Source organism: Pholis gunnellus (assembly GCF_910591455.1).
Source record: "Pholis gunnellus genome assembly, chromosome: 4".
Taxonomy (NCBI): Eukaryota; Metazoa; Chordata; class Actinopteri; order Perciformes; family Pholidae; genus Pholis; species Pholis gunnellus.
In genome coordinates, this window is record NC_136530.1 from 18,162,445 (window position 1) to 18,185,827 (window position 23,383).

Below are 23,383 nucleotides of genomic sequence, written 5' to 3' on the forward strand. Positions count from 1 at the left end.
ATCAAAGCAGTCAGGGTAATTCATTTCCATTACAGGAGTTAATTACTTTATGTGACAGGAAAGGAGAGTGAGAGAAGACCACTGTGAGCTAGTATCAGCAGCGATACAAAACCTAGGTTTTTGACATGTTAGACCTGGACTTGAGCTCTGCCTAACTTACTAAACAACATAAAGAAATGGACCTAATGGACATGGATATTGTAATCTTACGGCCGTAGACATTTTTCAGACCAATAGATTCACTGGAGAGAGGAGAAAGCTGTGATGTGGAGACATGGGATCATCGGTAAAGCGTATACATAGACTGTAACAGGGCCAGTAGGTTTCTGGAGCACCTGTTATACTAAATGTGAAAACACAGCCATTAATTTGTTGCTGGTATTCTTCTCTCTGTCTCCAGGGGGAAGAGGGGCGAGTGTACTGGACTGTGTTTGTTCCCCTTCTGTCTCAATACATAGAGGCTACTGTTCTCTCTGACTGATTAGTGTTGGCAGGTAGGCTGATAGGCCGGCAGACTATCCCCATAAATGGCATTTTCTCACTTAAGCCTTGCCACAAAATCTAGACACACTAAAGGCGCCCTACCAGCACCCTTCACTCTGTGTGTGTGTGTGTGTGTGTGTACACTCTCTGTGTGTGTACATGTGGATTCAAGCGTGGGCTCATCTTTTTGTCTTCACTAACGCTCTCTATTAACTTCTATTGGCAGTAGAGAGACAAAACCCATTATTGTGTGGCGTGGTGAAAAAAAAGAAAGAAAGAGAGAGAGACAAAAGTGTAATGTCAACTAAAACCTTACCTCATCTTATCTCTGGGGCTGATAGCCAGCACTACTTACAAAAAGGGAGATCGATAAGAAGGCATTCTTCTGATGCTTAATGCAAAAGAAGACTTACCGGACTGCTGTTTCTGTCTTGTTCAGTCTTTTGGTTGTAGAAAGGCTCGTCCCATTTGTCTTCAGCCTGCCAGGCATACTTCAAGATGGTGCTGAGGACGGCCTCAAACAGCAAGATGCCCAGGTAGATGATGAGGAAGGTATTCATGGACCTGGCACAGGAACACGTTTTAAAGTTGAACGTTAAATTAACCACAAACTAAGACAGCAATATTTTTGCTTACACTGAGAGACAAAGTGCTCACTTCTCTACTGCAGAGCGTTTCTGGGACTTGCACTTATAGTTGAGGGCCATCTTGGACTCCATCCCTGTGTAAATTGCCACACCTGCAGCAACACAGTTGGTTGAAGTATTATACCGGGCTTATGGGATATTAGACCACTAAACTATTGAGTGACATAGTAAACGTGTTTTACATGGTAGGTCATTGGCTCAAGTTCTCCATGTCAAACAATTACAACATTATACACAAACCCACTATCGGGGCATTGCTAGAAAAGTCATTGGTTGACACAACCGAACTTCAGCCGTATGATAATAAGTAGATTGTCCTACTCATATTGTCAACTTGCGTTTGGCTCGTTTGTGTTACAGCTGGCTATTTATCATCAATGTTTCCACTGGAAGCATTTCAGAAGCAATCTGTTCTTGAGCAGCTACATCTTGTCTTTCTCTTTCAATTCAACTGGAAACTTCCCATTGCAAGAAATCCTTTATCAATACAGTGTACTGACTGTATGTGTTGTTTAGGAATACATTATGTCTGTTATAAGCTTCAACTGTATTGTCTCACCAAAAATCTCTTTGGTGTTTTTCAGCCTGGCTCCTCTCAGCAGCAAATTCTCCTGACCCAGCGGCCTGACGTAAACGCAAACAACAACAGCATAAACACAGAGAAAGATGGATGTGGCATTTTGGCACAAACAAAACACAGTAAGGTCTTGATATAAAACACTCAACAACAGTCTATGGGTCTCAAACATCTTCTGTTAATGAATCATTTTGCTGCACATTTTATTCCCTCTGATTAAATACATTAGACAGCTACGTCTCTTTAGACCAGTGGTTATACATTCTGTAACCCTCTGCTAAAAGCCTCAACCACTGTTCCCTTTTATTTGTCTAATAGTGTAACTTTGGTACTGTCCTGAAAACTAATCAGAAGGCCAAGCATCCGATGCTCATCTTATTGGGGGTGCGAGTTTATCCGCCCTACGCCTGATCACACAACCATGAAGTAAACCATTGGTCTCACCTGACTATCTCCTCTCCATGTTGAGTCACCGTAATCCGACCGACAAACCTGGAAAACACCAAAAGGCATTTTTAGTGTGAAACAGACTGCGACTACGTTCACACAGGTAACCAGGCTACTGGAAGAAATATGAGAAAGGCTTTCACAATAACGTGTTTACTGTACAACCTGTGTTTATATGTATTTTATATGTATTAGATCGATGCAGCCTGCACAGCTTTACATTGGAGCGTTTGGACTAACTGAGTTCCTAAAGAATAAGCTCTGGGGCGAACAGCTGCTCTTTTCACTGTGAGAATGTGTCTAAAATGTTAACAAAGAAACAACTGTTCAAGCAGGGGAAACTGTCAATAAATAACATACAGACCTTCCTTTTCACCCTGCTGCCACAGTGATACTTTCCCTATCTGGAGCGTTTGTCATGCTCATGCACACATAATAATAACAACACCATGAGAAACCTGACATAGTGAATACAACCAGGCTCCTACAGCAGAATACAACCACGGTCTTTCTTAATCCCTTAACCTGATTAAAGAAACCAGGTTTCTGGTTAATATGATGCTGAAGAAAGCAGATCACCGCGGAAAGCTCACACTAGCTGGTTTAATGAAATGCATTTAAATGCAGCGAATGGTAAGAGAGCGAGGGAAACAGCGACCGTGGGAGGGGGGGGAAGGGATAAAACTGCTACCGAAACAAATTGCCTGATCTAAAAATACACCGATCGATTTCAAAGTAGCCAGCTGAGCCAGACAAGAGGAAGAGGGGTTGTTGATGAGGCGATGAAGCCATCTCAACTCATCATCCATTTAATAACATATCTCTGACAGGGCATTTGTACCATGTTTGAATCACATGGCTTTTAAAGTGGTGTCTGGAGACCGCTAGGGGTCTACGGGGAATCCCAGAAAAAACAAATGATTGAAAAGAATCATCTATACTTACAGTGTTACAGTTATAGAATTATAAATACAAAGCTAGAATAAAACCTTCCGAAACGAGGACTCGAAGTGCAAAATGATCCATTGTAATGCTGTCATATGTGTTTAACAGGGAGTGTCCTTTGTTTATTGCATGTAACTTGATGTTGGACTTTTTGTGCGCTCATGCTGAAGGTGTGTTGTTCACGTAGGTACGCATTACCTGTACAGGTCAGCGTCCGGTTGTTGACACTCCACCACAGCCTGCAGAGCCTCCAGTTGGGACACCGACTGACACTCCGCTGTCTCCGCCACAGAGTAGTTAGTCTACAAACATTCACAACACACAAATATACAGTTAATGCTGATGATGATAAAGACATTGCAACCTGTGAGCAGTTAGAGCGACAGCCTGCTTTGCAGGTGAGGAGGCTGCACCTCGACTGTTATTCTGACTATACGAAGGAGGGAAAAAGTCAAATGTAGGGTAAATGTCACCTATTCAAGCAAACCAACAGGTGGAAAAAAATAATGAATGTTTGAGTAACACACCCACCATATTCTGACCCTGCCCAAAACAGCTGAGCGCTTTTTTTTTCTAAACTTGATCCAATTGTTCTGTAGCTACAGTATTGGCAGGTTGGGTTTAGCATGATGTGTGTGTGTGCTACTGCAGTTGTACTGTACTATATAGTACAGCATACAAACAGCTGCAGCTGACAGCAATTTATTAAAATATCAAAAGGTTCAAAGATTGTACAAACACATATCTAGGGCAACACTTAAAACCCACCATGCTGTATAAATAAACTGTTACAGAAGCACCAACATCTCGTTAAAGAGGCAATTAAGCAACATAGCCTCTGGCAAGACTGTGTGGGTGAGGTAAGGACATTCTAAACACAATATGTAAAACATTGAAATTATATTATGGTATCCAAGTCATTTAAAGACCAAGACATGCATACACCTGGCACACTCAGAGGCTGGCATTAGTCATGTGACAGACACCCAGAGGTCTGCCAATCAAACTATATCTTCTCACCAATCAAAGAGTAATTTCCCAAAAATATGTATTTACATAAGATAAAGTTTAAATGAATCTCAATGATGAAACACTTCAGAGCACACAGCAACACAACTTAAAAAGGTACCCTGCGGAGTTTCAGACCGCTAGTAGCACAACGACAACATAAGCATGAAGTTGCACACACACTCAACCATGTTCGTGAGATGATTCACATCCTGTTGTTGGTTTCCCATGATTCCAGTGGTCGACAGTTGGTGGCAGTAACTACAGAAAAACGCAGCGACCAACAAAGGCCCCTACCGGAGGTTTAAGTGGCGTGAGGAGCCAACAGTCAATGATGGCATAAAACAGTCAATTAAATAGATTTTAAAAAATGTGAATCTCCGCAAACACAAGAAGTCCTTGAGCATACATACAGTCATAAATGAGCACAGAAGCTATTAGGCTGATGGGTTCAGTTTAGACAGACAGATATAGACACACACACACACACACACACACACACACACACACACACACACGATAAAAATCTGTTTTGTAAATGTTTTACGAGGAAGGAATTGCAGTCACACTTTTGACAGACCTCAAGGACAAAAATGTAAACAGAATGTAACTTTGGTTTGTTTACACTCCATGGTTGTTTGCACCAGTCTGTCTGTTAAACGTTTTCACACCACAGATATTCTCACATATCTTTGAAGAACATATTTTTTTGCACATCCCTTGCCTTGTTTTTTCCTCTTCCACAGTTACAGTGTACATATTTTTAAATCCTACATTTTTAAATAGTATTTTTCTCACATTCTTCTTGTGATTTGTACTGTTCTATGTCCCTGGTTCTTGTCTACGCACCAATACCCCAAAGCTTGACTTCTACTTGGCAATAGACCGGATTCTGATATACAGACCTTAAGGTTGGTTTCTCCATCAAGGCTGGCTGTGGTGATGTGACAGGTGCCATCCGCACGATCCGACGACAGCAACGCCAGGTCAGCTGGGAACGTCTCATCTTTAGCCACGCGAACAATGTCCCCCACCTTGACACACAGGCAGAAAATAACACACACAATACTGTTTAGGTTTTATGCCTTCATTTACTTTTTAACTGTTTTGTTACATGTAAAATAAATGTTTTTGGCGAGGGTGATATATTCAATTCAAAGTTTGTCAAATAACCATTAAGAAAAGAACCGTAGAAAATATAAATGATCAATGATTCCCTTTTTGTTTGTTAAATAGTCACTGTTATTTAAGAAGCGAGTTGGAGTTAGTCATGGCAAGTCCAAACTAACGCGAGCAGCACAGTTGCAGAATTATGAGCGCTGCTGCTAAAATTTCACCCGATACAGGATATCCTCTGCTCTTGTGTTTCATTGAGTGCCGGGCTAAGCCTCTACACATACACAGGGAGCAGAGACCGGTGAAGTGAAGATAACATTGCTACCAAGCCGGTTGTAAACAGGCGTGGTAGTGAACAACGTGCTAACAGATTTAGTGTTTTGGTGCTGAACTAGACAAGACAATATTTGGGTTAAAACAGATCAGTGATGCTGTTTTGCCCTCACTGTTCTACGTGAAGTTTGCTGGAAGTGATGAGCCCCAGTGTGTCTTTTGTGGAGTGAGCGCTGCAGAAATATCCTTTTAAATGCTGCATTGATCGTCAGCAAGTCACATGCTAATTTGGCTTTGTGTGCTCTGATTAATTTGGCATGCAGATCGCACACCAGTCATAATATTGTTTGCATGAATACGTTGCTCCTGGTGTTCGCCACAGGTACCAGCACTGTGTGTGATTTTGTGTTAGTATTGTATCAAAGTTTAAAATGCCTTATTCCTAACTTATAAAACAGTTCTCTTTTCATTGACAACATTATCTTTTACTATCTGTCTATTACCTCTACAGAAACCCCACTAGTACCAGGAATTTAACAGCCAAGTTTAAGGTATGTGTGGCTGTTGGCTGTGAGCTGCTAAAAAGCTATTTTTAGGTACTTTTAAGTTTCCCCCCCCCCCCCCCCCCCCCCCCCCCAATAACAAACATAATGCTTCGCTTTGGTCGAGGTAATGTTCTTAAACAAAGAGTAAAGCTTGTATTTAGGGAGTAGTTTTCTTACTCGGATGTTCTTGGATTTCGTCTGTACGAGACTTCCACTGCGAACCACAAACACCGGAGCCCCGTTCACCTCGTTGTCTGCTTTGTGTCTCAGCCAATCCTCGTAGCCCTGAGGAGAAGTTTGTTCAGTCATCGATCACATTCAGCAACTGTAGAGCAATACTGGTTAACAGTGGTGAAGACACAACTAGTCACTGATCAACTGAAGGGACCAATAGCTGTTAAAGGTATTCAAAACACATCTTTTTATATCAATGCCAACTTCTTTACTGGTTTGTAAATAAACATCCTGAAGCACATTTTCATATATTTGACATTGTGACTGAAGAAAATGACAGGAATGGTTAAAGTTTTCTTTATCAATTTGAATTCAACTGAAGACTAAACTAAGTAGAAATAACATCACATGTTGACTACGATTAATCTAGCTTTAATGATACTGCATAATGCACGTAGGTTCCCTATTTTCAGCCCAACAAAGAGGAAGCTATCCTGTGCTTGTGTTCTCACCTGTTTTATGGCGGTAACTGTGATCACAAAGAAGAGAGGCAGGCCGCTGGTGACTGGGGAAGTTGGGGTGTCTATCATTAACTGGAAAGATAAATATACGAGCGGGTTATGAAGAGAGTTTAATGAACTGGAAGTACAGTGGGGAAAAAAAAAATTGTACCAGAAACTCAGTAAAAGTGTGTGTGTCCTGGTAGAGAGAAAACAAGCGAAGTAGAAAGACAACAGAGAGAAGTAGTGGCTGATATGTCACACAGGAAACACATATAACTTCCTCCAAAGGTTAACTGTCAGTTCAGTACACACACACACACACACACACACACACACACACACACACACACACACACACACACACACACACACACACACACACACACACACCTTCAAAAGCAGCAACATACTTCAGCGATACAGAAATAAAAGCATCCTTCTCTGCAAATATTTAAAACACCAGACATAAACCATTTTTTGCAGATTAGCTTATAATAGTTTAGTGAAGAACATGGAACAGAGAACATGGAAGCAAAGTGATACGTCCTCTTATTTATTACTTACTGGATTACATTTGAACCTTTTCTTGCTTAACCTTACAACAAGAGTGTAGTTACTGGCAAAATCTGCATCTACTTCCTGATAGTTGACAGAGAATACGAGCCACATTCACAGGCTGTAATATCCACATATTGTTTAGTAACTATAGACAAGTGAAACCCGGTCTCTTAAAGGGTAACTACACCGTCAAATTCTGCTAAAACCCTCCATCCCAGCAGGTTAAAAAAAAATGCAAAAGAGGAGTTAGTTAACAGCGACTGTAGGAGGCGTGGCAAATGGAAACTTTCACACAATGTGTTTTCTTAGAGAAAAATCCCTTCTATTAACACCGTATGCAACAAACATCGAACTCTAAGAAGCTCTAAGAATGTACATAAACTGTAACGAGTCCAAGGCTTTAATTGGTTTGATAAGGGAAACAACAGTCCGCAACAGGAATCCATCTAAGGCCTTTTAAAAAGGGTCAAATTGTCCATTAAAGAAAACATCATGTTCACAATGTCAGGATGAAAAGAGGCCCTCCATCCAGTGACTTCAGCTCCACTGACAAGTCGAGTGGTTGAAAAGAGAGCTTTTGAGACAGAGTGAAGTCGATTACTCAGGCTTCACTACACAGGCCCAAATAAATCAGGAGGAGGCTGAAAAAATTTGAAAGCCAAATCCTCCTTCAGCGCAGGCTGACTGATGCTTAGTGAAGGCCCAGCGCCTGGGGATCGCTGAGGAGACACACACACAACTTAACGTGTGGGTGTAATGTCTTAATACAGAGAAAGACTTGTCTCGCTACTGGTCCAGAGAAGCCGATGAGTCACTCACTCACTCACGTTCTCACTCACGCACGCACGCACACTTGTATTTAGGGCAGGAAGACTGAGGACACACTTGACTCGTCACCATATGAGAGGCGTACATATACCTGCAAAAAAAGAAAAAGAAAAATGGAGTGTGTGCATTTGTGCGTGTTATTACCTGTACAAGGAAGATAATGAGGAAATAGAAGTTGGCTATCCTTCTGAACTGCTCAAACAGATTCTTCGGGACAAAATTCCAAATTGTGTACTGAAAGAGAAAGAGCAAACAACATTTAGGGTAAAGGCTACTTAAGCATGGTATCTGTGTGTTTCAAAAAGCCACATTTGAGATTAGGGATGTAGTTTTAGGCTATCGCCAAGATGCTGATGTGCCCACAAATGTGGACGCAATTTAGCCTACGTGGCGATTTATTCTCCAAAACAAAAGGGGATTGATTGAAAGCACATGAGTTATTTTCAAATGTTTGTTAACAGTGTAATTAATAGGTTGACTGGCCAAACTGTGACTCCTAAGTATAAACAAAACTTTAATGTGTGTACCTTTACACCCCGACAGTATTTGAGACTCTTTTAATCCTTCACGAATGCCAGATGGAAATGCATTTAAGAACAAGTAAAATAAAAAACAAACATGTATACATAAGGCAGGTAAAACTAGCATATTTCTGACTATAAACTGAATACCAGGAATTAGTTGTTGAAGGATATTAAGTTTAACATGTTTGTCACATTGCTGTAGTAATCCTGTCACTGCATATCTGACAATAGACCATTAATCTTTTTAGATTTTCTCTTTAGACAATGCATTTTCACAGCTCCACCAAGAAGAACCTTGTTTTAGTTTGAGGTGTTTCAGTCTCTTAAAAATGCATGACTTAGAATCAATTAAATCCAACCTAGGTGACTTGACCCTAATGCCATTTATTCAATCAACTACTTAACCACCCCAGCATGATCTCTGTTATCCTTTTGTCCAGTCAATCTCCCAACTGACCTTCTAATCCTCGAACCAACACAAACCGTTTTTTGTCCGAGTTGATCCCGTTATCACAAAAAAAGAATCATGCTTAACGCCTTATCTTTCCCCCACCATGCCAGAACTCCAGATTCTTATTTATACATAAAGCATATCAAGTAGAGTAGAGAATGCCAATACTGGCTCTAACGACATGTGGTACCTTGGAGGAGATGATTCTGTTGTCAGCAAAGCGCTGCGGTACGTAGTGGCCATGCTGGGGGAAACGATTTGCCACATAGACCGTCCTGGTGTCGCTCTGATGAGGGGGGTCAAAGCCCTGAGGGAGGGGACGACAGATGAGGAGAGAGAGAGGGGGGAGAGGCAGGAAAGAGGGACCAATGGAAAATGAGGAAAAAGGAGGTAAAACAGGTTACTTACATAACAACTCTTTATATAGTAGGCATAGTGATACAAACAACTTTAGCTTATAGCAAAGCTATCTTAACAAGTAGTGCAATGCTAACAATATGTGTTGACGAAAGCAAGACGAAGTATATCAGAAACATTAGACGCCTGCTCCAAAACATGATATACATGTACAATAAGAAAGGGAAAGAGTACGACATGTGTGGATCACAATATCTGGCACAACACAACGTTCATCCCACCAGCTTTGTGACACTCTCTCACCCATAACCACAGTAACTCGGTCACATTTGGGTGATGAGCTGTGGTTATTTAGCTGGAAGGTTGCATTAAGAGAAACCACGATTACTGGGAATTTAATGAAAACACTGGATAGATCTTTAAAATTCAAATGGAAATCAGATGTGATTATATCAGCTTAGTTAAGCCACGTTAGTTTCTAAATGTCAAAAGATATATATAATACGATCAGCTGATGTAAAACTAAAGAGATACACTTTCCACTTCGCCCTCACAGTATTTTCTGGTGATGTCCAAGTGCTTATAAGCATCTGCAAATGTTCTATGATGTTGGTCCCACACACACACACGGTCTCACACACGGTCTCACACACACACACACACACACACACACACACACACACACACACACACACACACACACACACACACACACACACACACACACACACACACACACACACACACACACACACCTTTCTATTTCACTCTGAAGCTCTCCATCATTAAAGAAATGCACCACAACTAACACTAATACTTTAAGGTCAATGAAGTATTTATCAAAATAGCAAGAAAGTCTCTTCTTTTCCTCTTAGTGATATTCTAGCTGTTGGAGTAAATATTGAAGCTTCATTATTCTTCAATAAAAAAAACAGGTCTATATTTGTATTTTTGTAAATATACTCTAACATTCCAGAGGTCAACTGAATATGTACACCAAATCATGAAAACATGTTTAAAGTTGCATAATACGAGATGGCTCTAAACACGTCGACGCCTGAGCCGGCGGCTCGTCGCTAACAACAAGTGTGGCCGGCCCGGTTATGTCAATAAGGCGAGGAGAGGCTCTGACAGCAACACACACACACACAGACACACATAAAGAGGCAGAGCGACTTCATTCTCTTGGTCAGGTATTACTCCAGGTATCACATTACTCCACTATATCTTTCACACAGTCGTCTGCTGCTGTATTAAAGCCACGTTAAAGCTCTGAACGTCGTATATATTGCTCCTTTAAAGCAACATCCTGCATCACGATCACACAGCTGCACGTGCAGCGCTGTATTCACCACTGCTGCAGGAAACGGAGCAATGTGTGGTTGTTAACACTGGTTACATTCAAACGCAGGAATTTAAAAGCAATGTATATGAACCAGTTGTTGAGTCACCGGCGTTGATGAACACGCTATTACATCCCCACACATAGATGAGGGCAATTTTGTACTTTACAGAAAACATATCACAAGTTTACTGTGAGGAGCCTTGATGGTGTCTTAGAGGGGGAAGATGTCTCATTCTCAGTCTGAGAAGTAGGAGATTCTAGCTCACCCCCACATCAATCAACTATCAGCTATGTTGCTTAATAATTAACATCCTTGACAACAGTAGCTCAAGTGCTTGCTCACTAAATACCGCAACAAAGACGTGACCTTGTGAAATTTAGGGAAGTACCGTACCCACTGGCTCTGAGCGCACTGCAGTGCAGCTTCAATATAGTACCGGTAACTGTCGTCCCCACTGTGAGTTTCTGCTTCTTCTTGTTGAACTGGCCGGTGACATACAGAAGACTGATTACATCCAGTCGAGGATTATAGATCGATGGAACAAAACCAGAGTGTGGCTGATATGACAACATGTTTCTATTGGCTAGTGTCCCCTCTGCTACTTTGTCTCTGGTCCCCGATCACCACAAGCACAGATACGCAGAGTTGCGGTGATATAAGAGGCCAATGTCTGATGCAGATACATTTCAAATGCACGCTGAAGAATCTACACAAAGAGAACGAGAGAAAGTGTTGTTCAATCAAGGACGGCCTGTTGTGAGAATATACACACACTTCAGAAACACTCGAAACGGTCAAATGGCATCCATCTGTCTGTCACAACAACGGTATCATGTGACATACTGAGTATAGCAATCTCACACCGCGACCATCTTTAAGACTCAGGTGTTAAATGTCTCTTTTTATTAGATGGGAAATGCCATGAATATTTACAAATCTAGATTTAAGACCATTTACTGTTCCTTTGTTATGGCCTGTCAACTCCCTGAGCTTCATGCTCCTCCTCAGGCAGCACGTATAAAAGGACAATAATGGTTCACAATATTGCTGTTACATCAAGAAAAGGAGGCTTACCCTGTATACAACTCTAAAAACAACACAATCACATGTTACACGTAAAGAGGGCCATGCTGCATTTTAGCTTCACGAGGTAAACTTGGGGAGGAAAACAAAACCGAATAACAAAAATAAAGGATAAACAGCCAAAACAGCACTCATGCACTTGATTCAGATCTTGCATTGAAGGCTTTATACACCGCCGCTGCACCACGGAAACCAACAGTTCCCAATATTGAAATCATTTTAGTTTGAAGTTATTATCGTCTGAACAGCTGCTCCAAAGCAAGCTGTAACGTTTGTACTTACTTAGATGATATACATTAGAGTTATACGTTTTTAATTAAACAACAGCCTGACATATGTGAGGAGCAGCAGTAATGATGAGACCTAATGTGATGCCTAGAGGGCAGGATTTTGTTATTTGTGACTGCTTCTAACTGGATGAAACAGATGGAATAGAAATGTCTGAAAACTGCACAGAGCTGAGTCATACTTGGCTGACAGATAGGTATGACTGCCACGTATTAGGAACACTTAACCTATTCAACAAGTACACCAGTGAGGTGAAAGGATCACTTATTGTCCAACTGAACTTTCAAAGTTGGAGTGTCCCACATTTACCATTACCTTAAGAGAGAATAACGTTTGTTTGTGGCAGTATATCAATGAAAACAAAGAAATGAATAATTCTGACAGAGTATAAACTGTTTCCATCTGGCTTTCTTGTAAACACTGCGCAGCTGAAATCAGACTTCTTTATTATTATTTTGTCCCCTGACTCTCGTGCCCCCATCAATTTGTTGGCAGCTGGGTAATTACTCCCTGCATACAGCCTACAAGTCCCACAGCGCCCTGGGGGGGAAGCATTGCCTTGAACAATGGCTGGGCGATAGACTAATGCATCACAACCGAGTCGACGCACTGAGTCGTATCACAGTCTACTCAGAGCTGGAGAGAGGGAGATGCATGAAGACGAGGTTCTCAATATGGTTTCAGCCAAACAGCCCTTACATTAAGATGGAGAATATCTATCGAGAGCAAAGAGAGCTACACTCTACATGAGAATGGGATGAAGATGACGTCACGGTGACTTTGAGCCCCGAAATCGATTCACTTCATCTTTAAGTCCAGGTGGACATTTGGGAGAAATTTGAGGAAATTCACAACCAGACGGACAGAAATTTGTACAACCCCAAAAACATAATGCCTCCAGACACGGCTTTGGCAAAGAAGATGACATTCAGTCTTACGGTCCCGCGTTACACCCGACCATATCGACACGCTCATTTTCAGGAAGCAGAAATCAGGACACTGTGAGGTTATATTATCTCGCTGCAGTTACACATTAAGCATCTTTCTTATTAAACTTTATATTAGCAGAGATTATTTTCCCAAGTGTTTGATAGTATATTATACTCAATTAGTTTCATATGGCTTCTACATCTTCGTATATGTTTCATAGGATATGCAATATGTTGCTGTGGAAATAAAGCTTTGATTGAGGATTCCCCACAGGAATACTGGAGACAACTCAAGGTTTCCACGTCAACCTTGCAGAACAGGATGTGGAAGGGTTTTGCCAGTTGCTTGTGCTGTAATTATAATGCATTATTAGCATGATGTGGTAGAAAAGGACTGACATTTAAAGTCTGTCAGAATCTTTCTCCTAAATGTGGGCCACTGTCACCAGAAAGAAACTGACAGGAATAGATGTGAGAATAAAAATCAGCTGAAATAAAAGGTCAGACAAATGCCCCCACCGAAAAACTTCTTCATTAGGCCAGTTGCATATTAATTAGCCTTTTAATTAACTGGTCAACTATAAGGGATGGGTCAAATGAACGGGGCCATCTCAAATTAGCAGGAGGCTTCTGTATTTATGGAGTTCAACTCTCTGTGGTGCTCTTTAATAAAAGACCAAAGTTAACTTCTAAAAGCGGAAAGAAAACTTTTCTTTTTTTAACAGATTGACAAACTTGCAGCTGACCAATAGTCACCTCACATCAAACTCAAAGTACAAAGGTGTAGTCAAGGACTCAGACACACCTCAACATTGATTAAACTTTTGACTATTTGACCAATGTGTGACTCATAACATGCATTACGTCATCCATTCATTCACATGGGCTGGCCCAACTCACATGCTCACGCAACCCAAGACCAGTCACACAACTCATCCATACTGAATGTCAATGCAGGTTCTCATCCCAACCAAAACACTGAAAAAAGAGGAGCTGGACACATAAAAAATTAGAAACGTCAAAACGAATGCCAAACTAAGCATTCCAACCATTGCGTCACTGCAGCATGGTTGGAAAACAAATCGTCCATTCCTCTGGCATAATTCATCACTCAGTGTGTCTACTGTGTCGCTTAAATGCTCTACTTGTGCTTTTGATGAAGGCGTCACCACACAGCCATGTTTGTAGGCAAACAACAGGTGATTACAGCAAATACAGGATGCTCTCTAATCATTCGAAACCGGTTAATGTTCCAATTTTAGCCAGTGCATTACGATGTATTATTTAAAGACAGATCCAAAGGATTTATGAAAGTTAAATCAAAAGACTGAATTGAAACTAATATCTAAGCAGCTGTTAAAGTGAGTTTGTTGGCTCTCTCGGCACAAATAAATAAGTCACTACATGAGCTGAGCTAAGAGCGGTGTTTGGTAATAAATGTTAGGAGTGGAGTTAGCGACGCTGTTTAACTTTGCCAAGTGTTACGTGGTTAGCCACCTAGCTAGCGTTAACTCTTAGAAACGGTTCATATGTGGTTAAACTGCAAGCAAACATCAAATCAACTCACAACTCTAATGTAAGCTCAACTCCGGTCTGTTTGTTAGTAATGTTTTATTTAGCTTATCTGGCTTAACCTGTTGCCAGCTACTTAACAGTGGCTAACTGGGAGGGGGGCTAACATTAGCGTTACCTACACCTGACTGTCATCACTGTAAAAGGCGCACAACAATGTTTTGGACACACCGTCAACGGCTAATTGGCTAGGCTAGCTTGTCAAATGTTATCCAAGTAAAGTTTACACCGCTTTCCCTGAGCGAAAACTGGTTTATGCGACTAATGTCGTGAGCTAACGGGTGCTAGCGAGAGAAAAAGAAGGTAACGTGAGGAGAGTGGGTTTACCAGCTGCTGTCGTATCCACCGGAGCATCCTTAACAAATACGGTACGAAGTAGTCGGCACAGTCGCTAGCCCAGCGCTAGCAACTAGCTACTCCAACAAAACCGTCCCGAAACATAAATATCTCCCCTCAGAGGCAGCTCTCCTCGGTCGCATTACGCGACACATCCACGCAGTGTAACGTTAACTGTGCAACAAAAATAAATCCGGGTCCTTCCCATTCCTCGGGAATGTCAGACAAATGATCCCCGGTAAAAGTGACAGACGGCTGGCCACGGAGTCCCAATGAGCTCTACACTACATCTCCGTTCTGCCACGATCAGTTTCCTCCTGCCAGCACACAACTCTGTGCAGACACACTGGCTGCTCACTATAGCGGCCTCTCAACGCCCCCTGCCTGTCTGTAGTCACACATGTGTGAGACGGAGGGGGAGAGAGAGAGAGAGATAGATAGATAGATAGATAGATAGATAGATAGATAGATAGATAGATAGATAGATAGATAGATAGGCTACTACAACAACATCGTGTATATTTTGAATATGTAGCCTACATATGCCTAAAAGCCATAGGTTCACTGTATTGCTATTGGTTTGTGGTCATTTCACTATAATTATGTTTTTTAAATGTGTAAATGTGTGTTCCTGGCTTCCTGTCACACTGCCATGAATTACTGGTACACTTGAATAAAACAGGGATCCTCATTAATGTCATTAGTAACACCTCAGTCAAAATGTAGTCATCATTTAAGCTGATATCAATGCTATTCCTAATAATGTTGCTGATGGAGACCAAGAAGCTCATTCTTGCTCTGGGTCTTCCAGGAAGTCAATCCGGTCAAAACAACATCTGAAGAGCGACAGGACCATTACAACCTATAATGAGTGAAACATTTGAAGATGAGAAATACTTGTGGAGCACATCAGACAAGTGCTGTAAGTACACTTTTTCTGTCTTCTTTATAGCGTGCTGAATGTCTAGCATACATCACATATACTGTAGAATTACTTTATATATTGCAGTGTTCACTGCAATGCAAACTGCTAGTACTTTATACACCAAATACAGGGCTCTGAGTCATATCTAGATTGCTGACTAGGCACCTTTTAAATTGTTGAATATTCTTTGACACAAAGCCAACCGAGTGGAGACTTCCAGTGGATTTGCTTGCTCAAAATGTGTTTTATATATCTTAAGCCAGAGGGAATTTGATTCTCATCCCCTGCAGCAAGTCTGAACATGAGCTGAAAAACATCTCATTAAATCATTGTCCCTAGCACAATCAAGACTTCTCACTTTCTTTGATCGATTTTGTGGCTCCTTTTCAGAAAGAAAAATTAATAAAACAACCACGTAAAACACAAAATAAAATGCTACTTCTACAAAGGAAATCTTTTAGGTGGATAAAGCATGCGTTTGCCTTTTGTCCTTTCCTTCTAAACCTCTCAGCGACGCTATCCAGTCCCCCTGTTGGCCCAGCATTCCTCTTGTAAAGCATCTCACATAAAGTGAGGTCATCCTTGTATTAGTGTCTCTCTCCCAGTGATGAATCCATTCATGTCCCCTCCCACCTCTGAGTAACGTCTGCAGTACATCTGAATCGGTCAATAATGTGGAGACAATAAGTGATACCGCACCGGGAGGAAGAGAAATGCTCAGACTTTTGAATATCTAAATAAGTATATGGCACAGTCTTTCTCAATTGATTCAACATGCTGTACATGAATAATAACAGTGATGTTGAAGTGATCAATGGCAAATGAAGCAGATGATAATGATCCACTGTAGCTGCAGCTGCCTCTCAGTAAAGTGTCTCTCTCTCTTTCTGGCTTCCTGAATGAAAATGCATCATTCCCAATATTCACGCTAGTTCCTTGAGGTGCTTGTGTGACTCCTTCTGGCCTCTCCATCATGAAAGCGTTTCCTAAAAAGACATGCAGGCAAATGAAGCTAAACCAAACGCCACCAACATGCATTTATCTGCAGGATTAAGGCCGCTTTAGGCCACTCTCTGAGTCAGCAGAGTACAGCACTGGCTGCACCACAACATCTTGGGTTCAAGTCCCTTTCATCTTTCGTTTACAATAGCCAGTGCCACATGCCTTTTTCTACTGTATATCCAGCAAAAGCAGAAATTATCCCAAACTCATCTTAAAAAGACAGCTTTACGCTGCAAATCCTGCGGGTAATCCGCTATCTGTTTGTGTTTGTAATCGAGCCCTGAGCCCAGCGGCCATACCCATGTGACTGTCAGAGTAATCTCTATAGGTTCCATTGATTTACATAACGCCACAGCAGCAGCAACATCTGGTGGCTCTCATCTCACAGCTGGATTGAATACAGTATGCTAGTCTTTGATGTGAGAGGATGGCAGTGTTGTGCATGTCGTTGGTGTTGAAAACCTCACATCTCTAAATGTTAACTTCTTCAGTCACTCAAAAGAAAATCCTTCCCTGATTAACCTGCTCACTCAGATGTAATCTCCAAGGATTACAAGGTTACAAAACAACTAAATGTGGGGATGAACATCAACTTAATCCCTCTGTTTTGAGTTTAAAAAAAAAAATCTGATTCAACATCCCTTGAGCCAAAATCTTGTTTGAACGCTGCAGAAGCTGCCCCTATTGTTTTGAGGCTTCATGAGGCATAAATCAGATCCTGTAGGCTACTGTGGTCACGCACAGTTGTTGCCGGTAAAAATGCTTTATGCTTAATTCACATCTTTCTACCTCAGACGGTAGACTGCTGGCCAGTGATCCATAATGCCCTTGATGTCTGTCATTGTAATGGATGGCAAGGCACCAGATAACGTCTGGCTGCCTTCCCAGCTCTGTATTGAATTTAATTTCCGTTACACTGCAATCCTACAAGTGCTTGTCATATTAAATGCTGTAGCCCAACAGGTTGGAATTATTCACCATACTGCACAGATACGAGGAGAAATCCTGCATGTGTAAGACGCAACATTTAGCATGATGATAAATGTGTACCTATCTTGGTTTAATCAATGTCATTGTATTTTGTGGAACCTACGTGAGCTTTTAGAGCATGCAACAGTATTTTCACGCAAAAAAAAAATGAAAGAAGTATTCAGATATCAACACCACAGTGTAAAAATACTCCATTGAAAGTAAGTCCTGCTTTTAGATTTTAACTTGAGTAAAAGTAGTATCAAAAGTAAAAGTAGTAATTATGAAGGATACACACCCTCCTGTCATTTATATACTTAAATATTATATAATTTGAGTTTTGTTGCTAATGGATTAACATGTAAGCAGCACTTTAAAATATTATCATTTCCCCCTGAAATATAGTGTAGTTGATGTATAGAGAAATAGAAAGTCTCACGTAAACTACCAGTGCCTCACATTTGTGCAGTACTTGCGGTACTCTACTTAGTTACTTACCCCCACTGCTTGTTGATATGATGACCCAACAGGTAGAGGCATCAATTATTCATTTAATTCATCTATAGAAATCAAATAAGTTCGGAACTGTGTGGAATTTAATCATAATGCAGAGTGTAAAACCTGCAATACAACAAGTTCTTCTGCACATATCAGGATATTAACAAACATGCATACATATTATACAGATGTATTGCTCACTAAATTGGACTTACTTTTGTTAAATTAATAAAACGTTGGTCAACATCAATTTACAGATCTCTAAGCTATGGCAAAATCTCTGCACCTTTACAATTTAGCATCTAAACTTCCAAACCTGCTTCTACAGTTTATGTTTTGATGCAAGAAGAGCTCTGACTTATGGCCAACAAGATATTATTGATGAATTATTAAATGTAGAACCGCAACTTTTGACAGTTGTAGAGGAAGAGGAAGAAAACACTACATTCCTCTGGTGCAATTTTGCTATATGGCTGTCAATTGTACGACTCAGTATTGGACTGAGTTAATCCAGGCCTGTTTAACCATGCTGTGGCTGATCCTCTTGGTAAATACACCAGCACTAAGTGGCTTTCAATCATTACCACCAAGTATCTCTAACAGTACTAATAGGCTTAGGACAAGTTCTCCCTCTCTGCCTAGACCCACTATGTAACGGTTGCCTGCTCAGGCATCGGCTTCCACTTTGTATGTGTGTATATTAGTGTCTGTCTTGCTGCATTAGCATGACCATCTGTCTCTCTATGGGGCTCTGGGGAGCCTGGCTGAATTGGCCGCCCTGCCTCTTAGGGAAATAGAAATGAAATGGATTGGATTTTGGACGGGTGAATCAATACAAACTGACCATTAGTCTCCAAAAAATAAATAAATAAAACACCCTTTTCAAAATTAGTACAAGCATTTAAGGCATACAAATGGAAATGGTTTTGTGTCGTTTTCCAGACGTTGAACAATGGACTTCAAGAAATGCAGCAATGGGCATTCTGGGAATTGTAAAAGGGAAGTGTTGACATTGTATTAATAACAATAATTGCAAATTCATTAGACCAAAGTAAAAGCTGTGTCGGAGATGTGAAATGTGGTGTGAGTCTCCCTCTTAAGGACAAACTGAGGTGTTACAAGTATGAGGCGCAATTTACTGTAATGCAATTTGTAAAATGCAACACACAAGACATTAAGAGCACATTAAGTTTGCAAAAATCAAAACCATTTTTTTCTAATGGTAATCTAGTGCATATATCTAATGTATGTGCGTGTGTGTGTGTGTGTGTGTGTGTGTTTGTATGTGTGTGTGTCTGTGACTCGAAACTTACATACGATTCTTGGAGGCAGTCGGTCACAACTTGGTAAATCACTGCGGCTCTACTACATTGTCTATGTGTGTGTTCTTCACTGTCTTGGTATTTGTGTGTGTTTGTGTGTGAGAGAGGGAGAGAGAGTGAGAGAGAGAGAGTGTGTGTGTGTTGCCAGGTGGGTGGTATTGGGTTTCCTAAGGAGCTACTAATCCTTCACCTAACACCCTGACCTCTTTAGTCTGTGACCCGGAGAGACAGAAGGAAGGCAACTCTTCATCCACTTCCCTGGACCTGGTCATGGATGACAAATCGTCTGCCAGTGTGAATGTCAAATGGATCACCGGTGAATGAACCTGAATCTGTATGAATAATCCACGTACAGTGCAGAGGGTTTTTCCTCTCACTGAGAAGAGGCAGAAGACTTCCAAATGTTGTTATACATATAGGTCATATAACATGAGATGACTAAACTGCACACTCTTCATCCAGCTCTCTCTGGATGCAGTACTGCTTGAGAAGACTTTAGATTATTCGCTCCCTAGTATGACACCAACGTGTGATATTCTTTGTGTCAAATAGGAGGCTCTTTATAACTTGGGATGTTACTTTTTTTGTTGCAAGCCACTCATATTCAGTCGTCTACATCTGATAAGTCTGGTGTGATTTTACAACATATTCTTCTGTCAGCTCTTAATCTTAAGGTTTATTCCACTGTAACACATTTCTCAATGATGCAATTTGTTGTTCACCGAACAGTTACTGAAATTCAGAGATGACTCGTGGTTTTTGGTGATTCAGTCTCCCGACACTATGCAGCAGCTGCTGCAGTACAGCCAGCCTCTGAGCATGTAAAGTGCTCTGTATCTCATGTGACAAGTTTCCTATTGAGTCAGATGGTGAAGGTGTGCGTGTGAGTGTGTGTGTGTGTGTGTGGGAAGGGGCTGTCTGTGCTATATTCTGCTTTTCTGATGTGCTTCATTTCAGCCAGGACAAGCAACTGCTTGAAAACGCCAACACTCGCCCCTCCATCATTCTGGCACACACAAACACACATTTCCTGAGAAGTTTGGCTCGGGAGGGTGGAGATGAAATCCTGTTCAAAAGTATACTGAATAAAAAGGACTGTGACGCAGTGCATACAAACAGTGTGAGGGGACTTGCACACGTGTGTGTAATTAACTGATGAAGCCTCTAAAGTCGACCACACATTCAATCTCCTCTTGATGAGGTGTGTGTGTGTGTGTGTGTGTGTGTGTGTGTGTGTGTGTGTGTGTGTGCGTGTGTCTGTGTGTTTAGTATGAAGTCACTGTGGCAACACTTTAGCTCAAAACATGCGTCTGCCTGCGCGAATGCACAAGTGTGTGTTTGACGTTGCCGTGGTAATGTTGGCCCCTGCTGACCTTGGCCTTTCCGGGCCCCTATCCTCTCTCTCTCTCTCTCTCTCTCTCTCTCTCTCTCTCGGCTCCCCAGCTTGTGGCTGCCTGAGCGGCAGCTGGCTTGGACTGGTGTGTCTGTATGAGTTCAGACATGCTCAGTGGCATCTGTATTGTTTTAGCAGACAGCTAGCTTAGCGCTAAGTTGTTTTTACTTAGCCAGTGGTGGGAGAGATCAGATCCTTCACTAAAGTAATAATGAAGGTAAAATACTCCATTGGAAGAAAAGTCCTTTCATAATCTTACGAATCCTAATGACAGAGGTATTACTAGAAAAATGCATTTAAGTATCAAATGTTTATTATGACATATATTATTAGACTGTTGACCAGGCATTTATATGAAAGTAGCATTTTAATGTCACATAGTTGAGGTGGAGCTGATTTAACTTTATATACTATTAGTTGAATATACCTGTTACATGCATATATTTTTCATAAATTGATTTTATGTTTTGTGACACATCCTTAGCAAAGTAGAAGTAACAATAAAATGAAATGTAGTTGAGTAAAAAGTATATTTTCATCTGAAATGTTGAAGTATACAGTAACATTACATGTAAATACTCAAGTAAAGTATGTGCACAAAGAAAATACTTTGCAATTGTACTAACTTTTCACCACTGTCCTTCAGTGGTACCATGTAATGCTGCAAAGACTCCAGAGTGTAAATATTGCTTAGTAATATTGCAGACAGACAGAAATCCCTTTTCTTTAGCACTATGGTGATCTTTCACTGTTTCTCAGAGTAAAGAGAGCTGTAGACTCTCTGACTGTTTGTAGAAATACTGGCGCAGTTTTGGAACAATTTGGTCGTTGTTACAAGAGAGGAAAGCCTGTGTGTACGTGATGCAATGGCCATTCAGGTCACAGGTGTGCATGTGCAACTGTTCGTATGTTTGAATGTTATCAGGAAAACCTCTGGTTGAACTCTCAACGGATTGCACGGATCCGAACTAAGACAGTGTACAAGTGTGTGTGTGTGTAAAGGACTTAGCCGACATCAGAGTCATCAATCATTCCTGTTCAGCGAGACTTGCAGCATTTTCTGTCCCCACCTTCATCACAGTGTGGCGTTAACGACTGAGTAATGATAAGAAAATAAGCAAAATACTTGGTTTTCATGCCGTGTAAAATCCACGCTACAGTATTAGAGACTACATCTAACATCCTCTCTACCTTACAGGCCTTTGCAGCCTCCATGCCTGAGGCAGTAAACCTGTCTGTCCATCAGTGATTATGAGCCTTCTAATAGGTCGTTCTGTTTAAATGACAGGCCTTTCATCTGTCTGCCTGCCCTCTCCAGCTACATGACTTTAATGGCCCTGACATCATGTAAGCCGGAGCAGCTGGCTGTGTGTGTGTGTGTAGATGAACAGGGAGGTGTTGGTACCTGCATGATGGTGTGGCTCTAATCCATGTTTGTTCTGCTCCAGCACCAGGAGAGAATGTCCTCCACACACACATATGGCACACCTGCAGCCTCACTCTCTCACACACACACACACACACACACTGAACTCGAAAGGGTTGTTCCTCTACATTCATGGTGCATAAAGAAGTAGAAGTAGTTAATACATCCTGTTTGTGCAGAAGTACATATTTTATCATCAGAAGCACTGATTGTAATCTTCAAGGGACTTGACAATATACTGTGTTTTATAAAGCAGTATTACCAGGTAGCATAAAGAAATAGTCAATATATTTTCTAAAACTATTTCTATTTGTGTTACGTAAAGTAAGTAGAATGCTAATTTGTATGAAACTAAAACTATTTTGAAAAAGTTGTTTTCCGGATTGTTTGAGCGTCCACAAAAATGTTGCACTTAAAAAAAAATCTAAATTATGTTTAAACTGTCATAAGTCTGACAAATTAAGCACATGGATACAATATATAAATCATTTCATTACATTTGTTGGAACATGTGGATACAAATTTAAACTCCTCAAATAAAATTGAATTAATCAATTCAGATGTTTGTGACATTTTGAAAGAAATCAAAAAATCATCTGATTTGGACAAAAGCTGTTGCCTCTGTGTTACTGCTTACTTTGTGTGCTTTTGGCCAGACCTTCAGCCACTCAATGCTGTTAAAGTCTGACTGTAATGTCTGGGAATTGAGTCGTACATACCAGTCAGTCAATAGGCTAATCTAAGAGAGAGGCAGACAAGAGGGGGAGAGACCACCAACATACTAACCAATTCTATCTAAAACTGTGTGTGTGTGTGTGTGTGTGTGTGTGTGTGTGTGTGTGTGTGTGTGTGTGTGTG

General features: G+C 41.0%; 1 protein-coding gene across 2 annotated transcripts in view; it reads right to left on the reverse strand.

The window, feature by feature from the left end:
• The window catches only part of atp11b (ATPase phospholipid transporting 11B), a 40,674-nt gene extending 25,412 nt beyond the window's left edge, over nt 1–15,262 (reverse strand). For both annotated transcript variants that reach the window (XR_013767059.1, XM_079158019.1), the window contains exons 1-11: nt 14,982–15,262; nt 9,270–9,386; nt 8,249–8,338; nt 6,728–6,808; nt 6,219–6,326; nt 5,013–5,141; nt 3,298–3,401; nt 2,152–2,199; nt 1,690–1,754; nt 1,141–1,222; nt 897–1,047 (exon numbers count right to left, since the gene is read on the reverse strand). Coding sequence is in view for 1 of the 2 variants with exons in the window: in XM_079158019.1 (XP_079014145.1) it covers nt 897–1,047; nt 1,141–1,222; nt 1,690–1,754; nt 2,152–2,199; nt 3,298–3,401; nt 5,013–5,141; nt 6,219–6,326; nt 6,728–6,808; nt 8,249–8,338; nt 9,270–9,386; nt 14,982–15,008 (1,002 nt within the window). In the remaining variant the exon portion in view is untranslated. The remainder of the gene's footprint in view (nt 1–896; nt 1,048–1,140; nt 1,223–1,689; nt 1,755–2,151; nt 2,200–3,297; nt 3,402–5,012; nt 5,142–6,218; nt 6,327–6,727; nt 6,809–8,248; nt 8,339–9,269; nt 9,387–14,981) is intronic.
• Nucleotides 15,263–23,383: the final 8,121 nt, after the last annotated feature.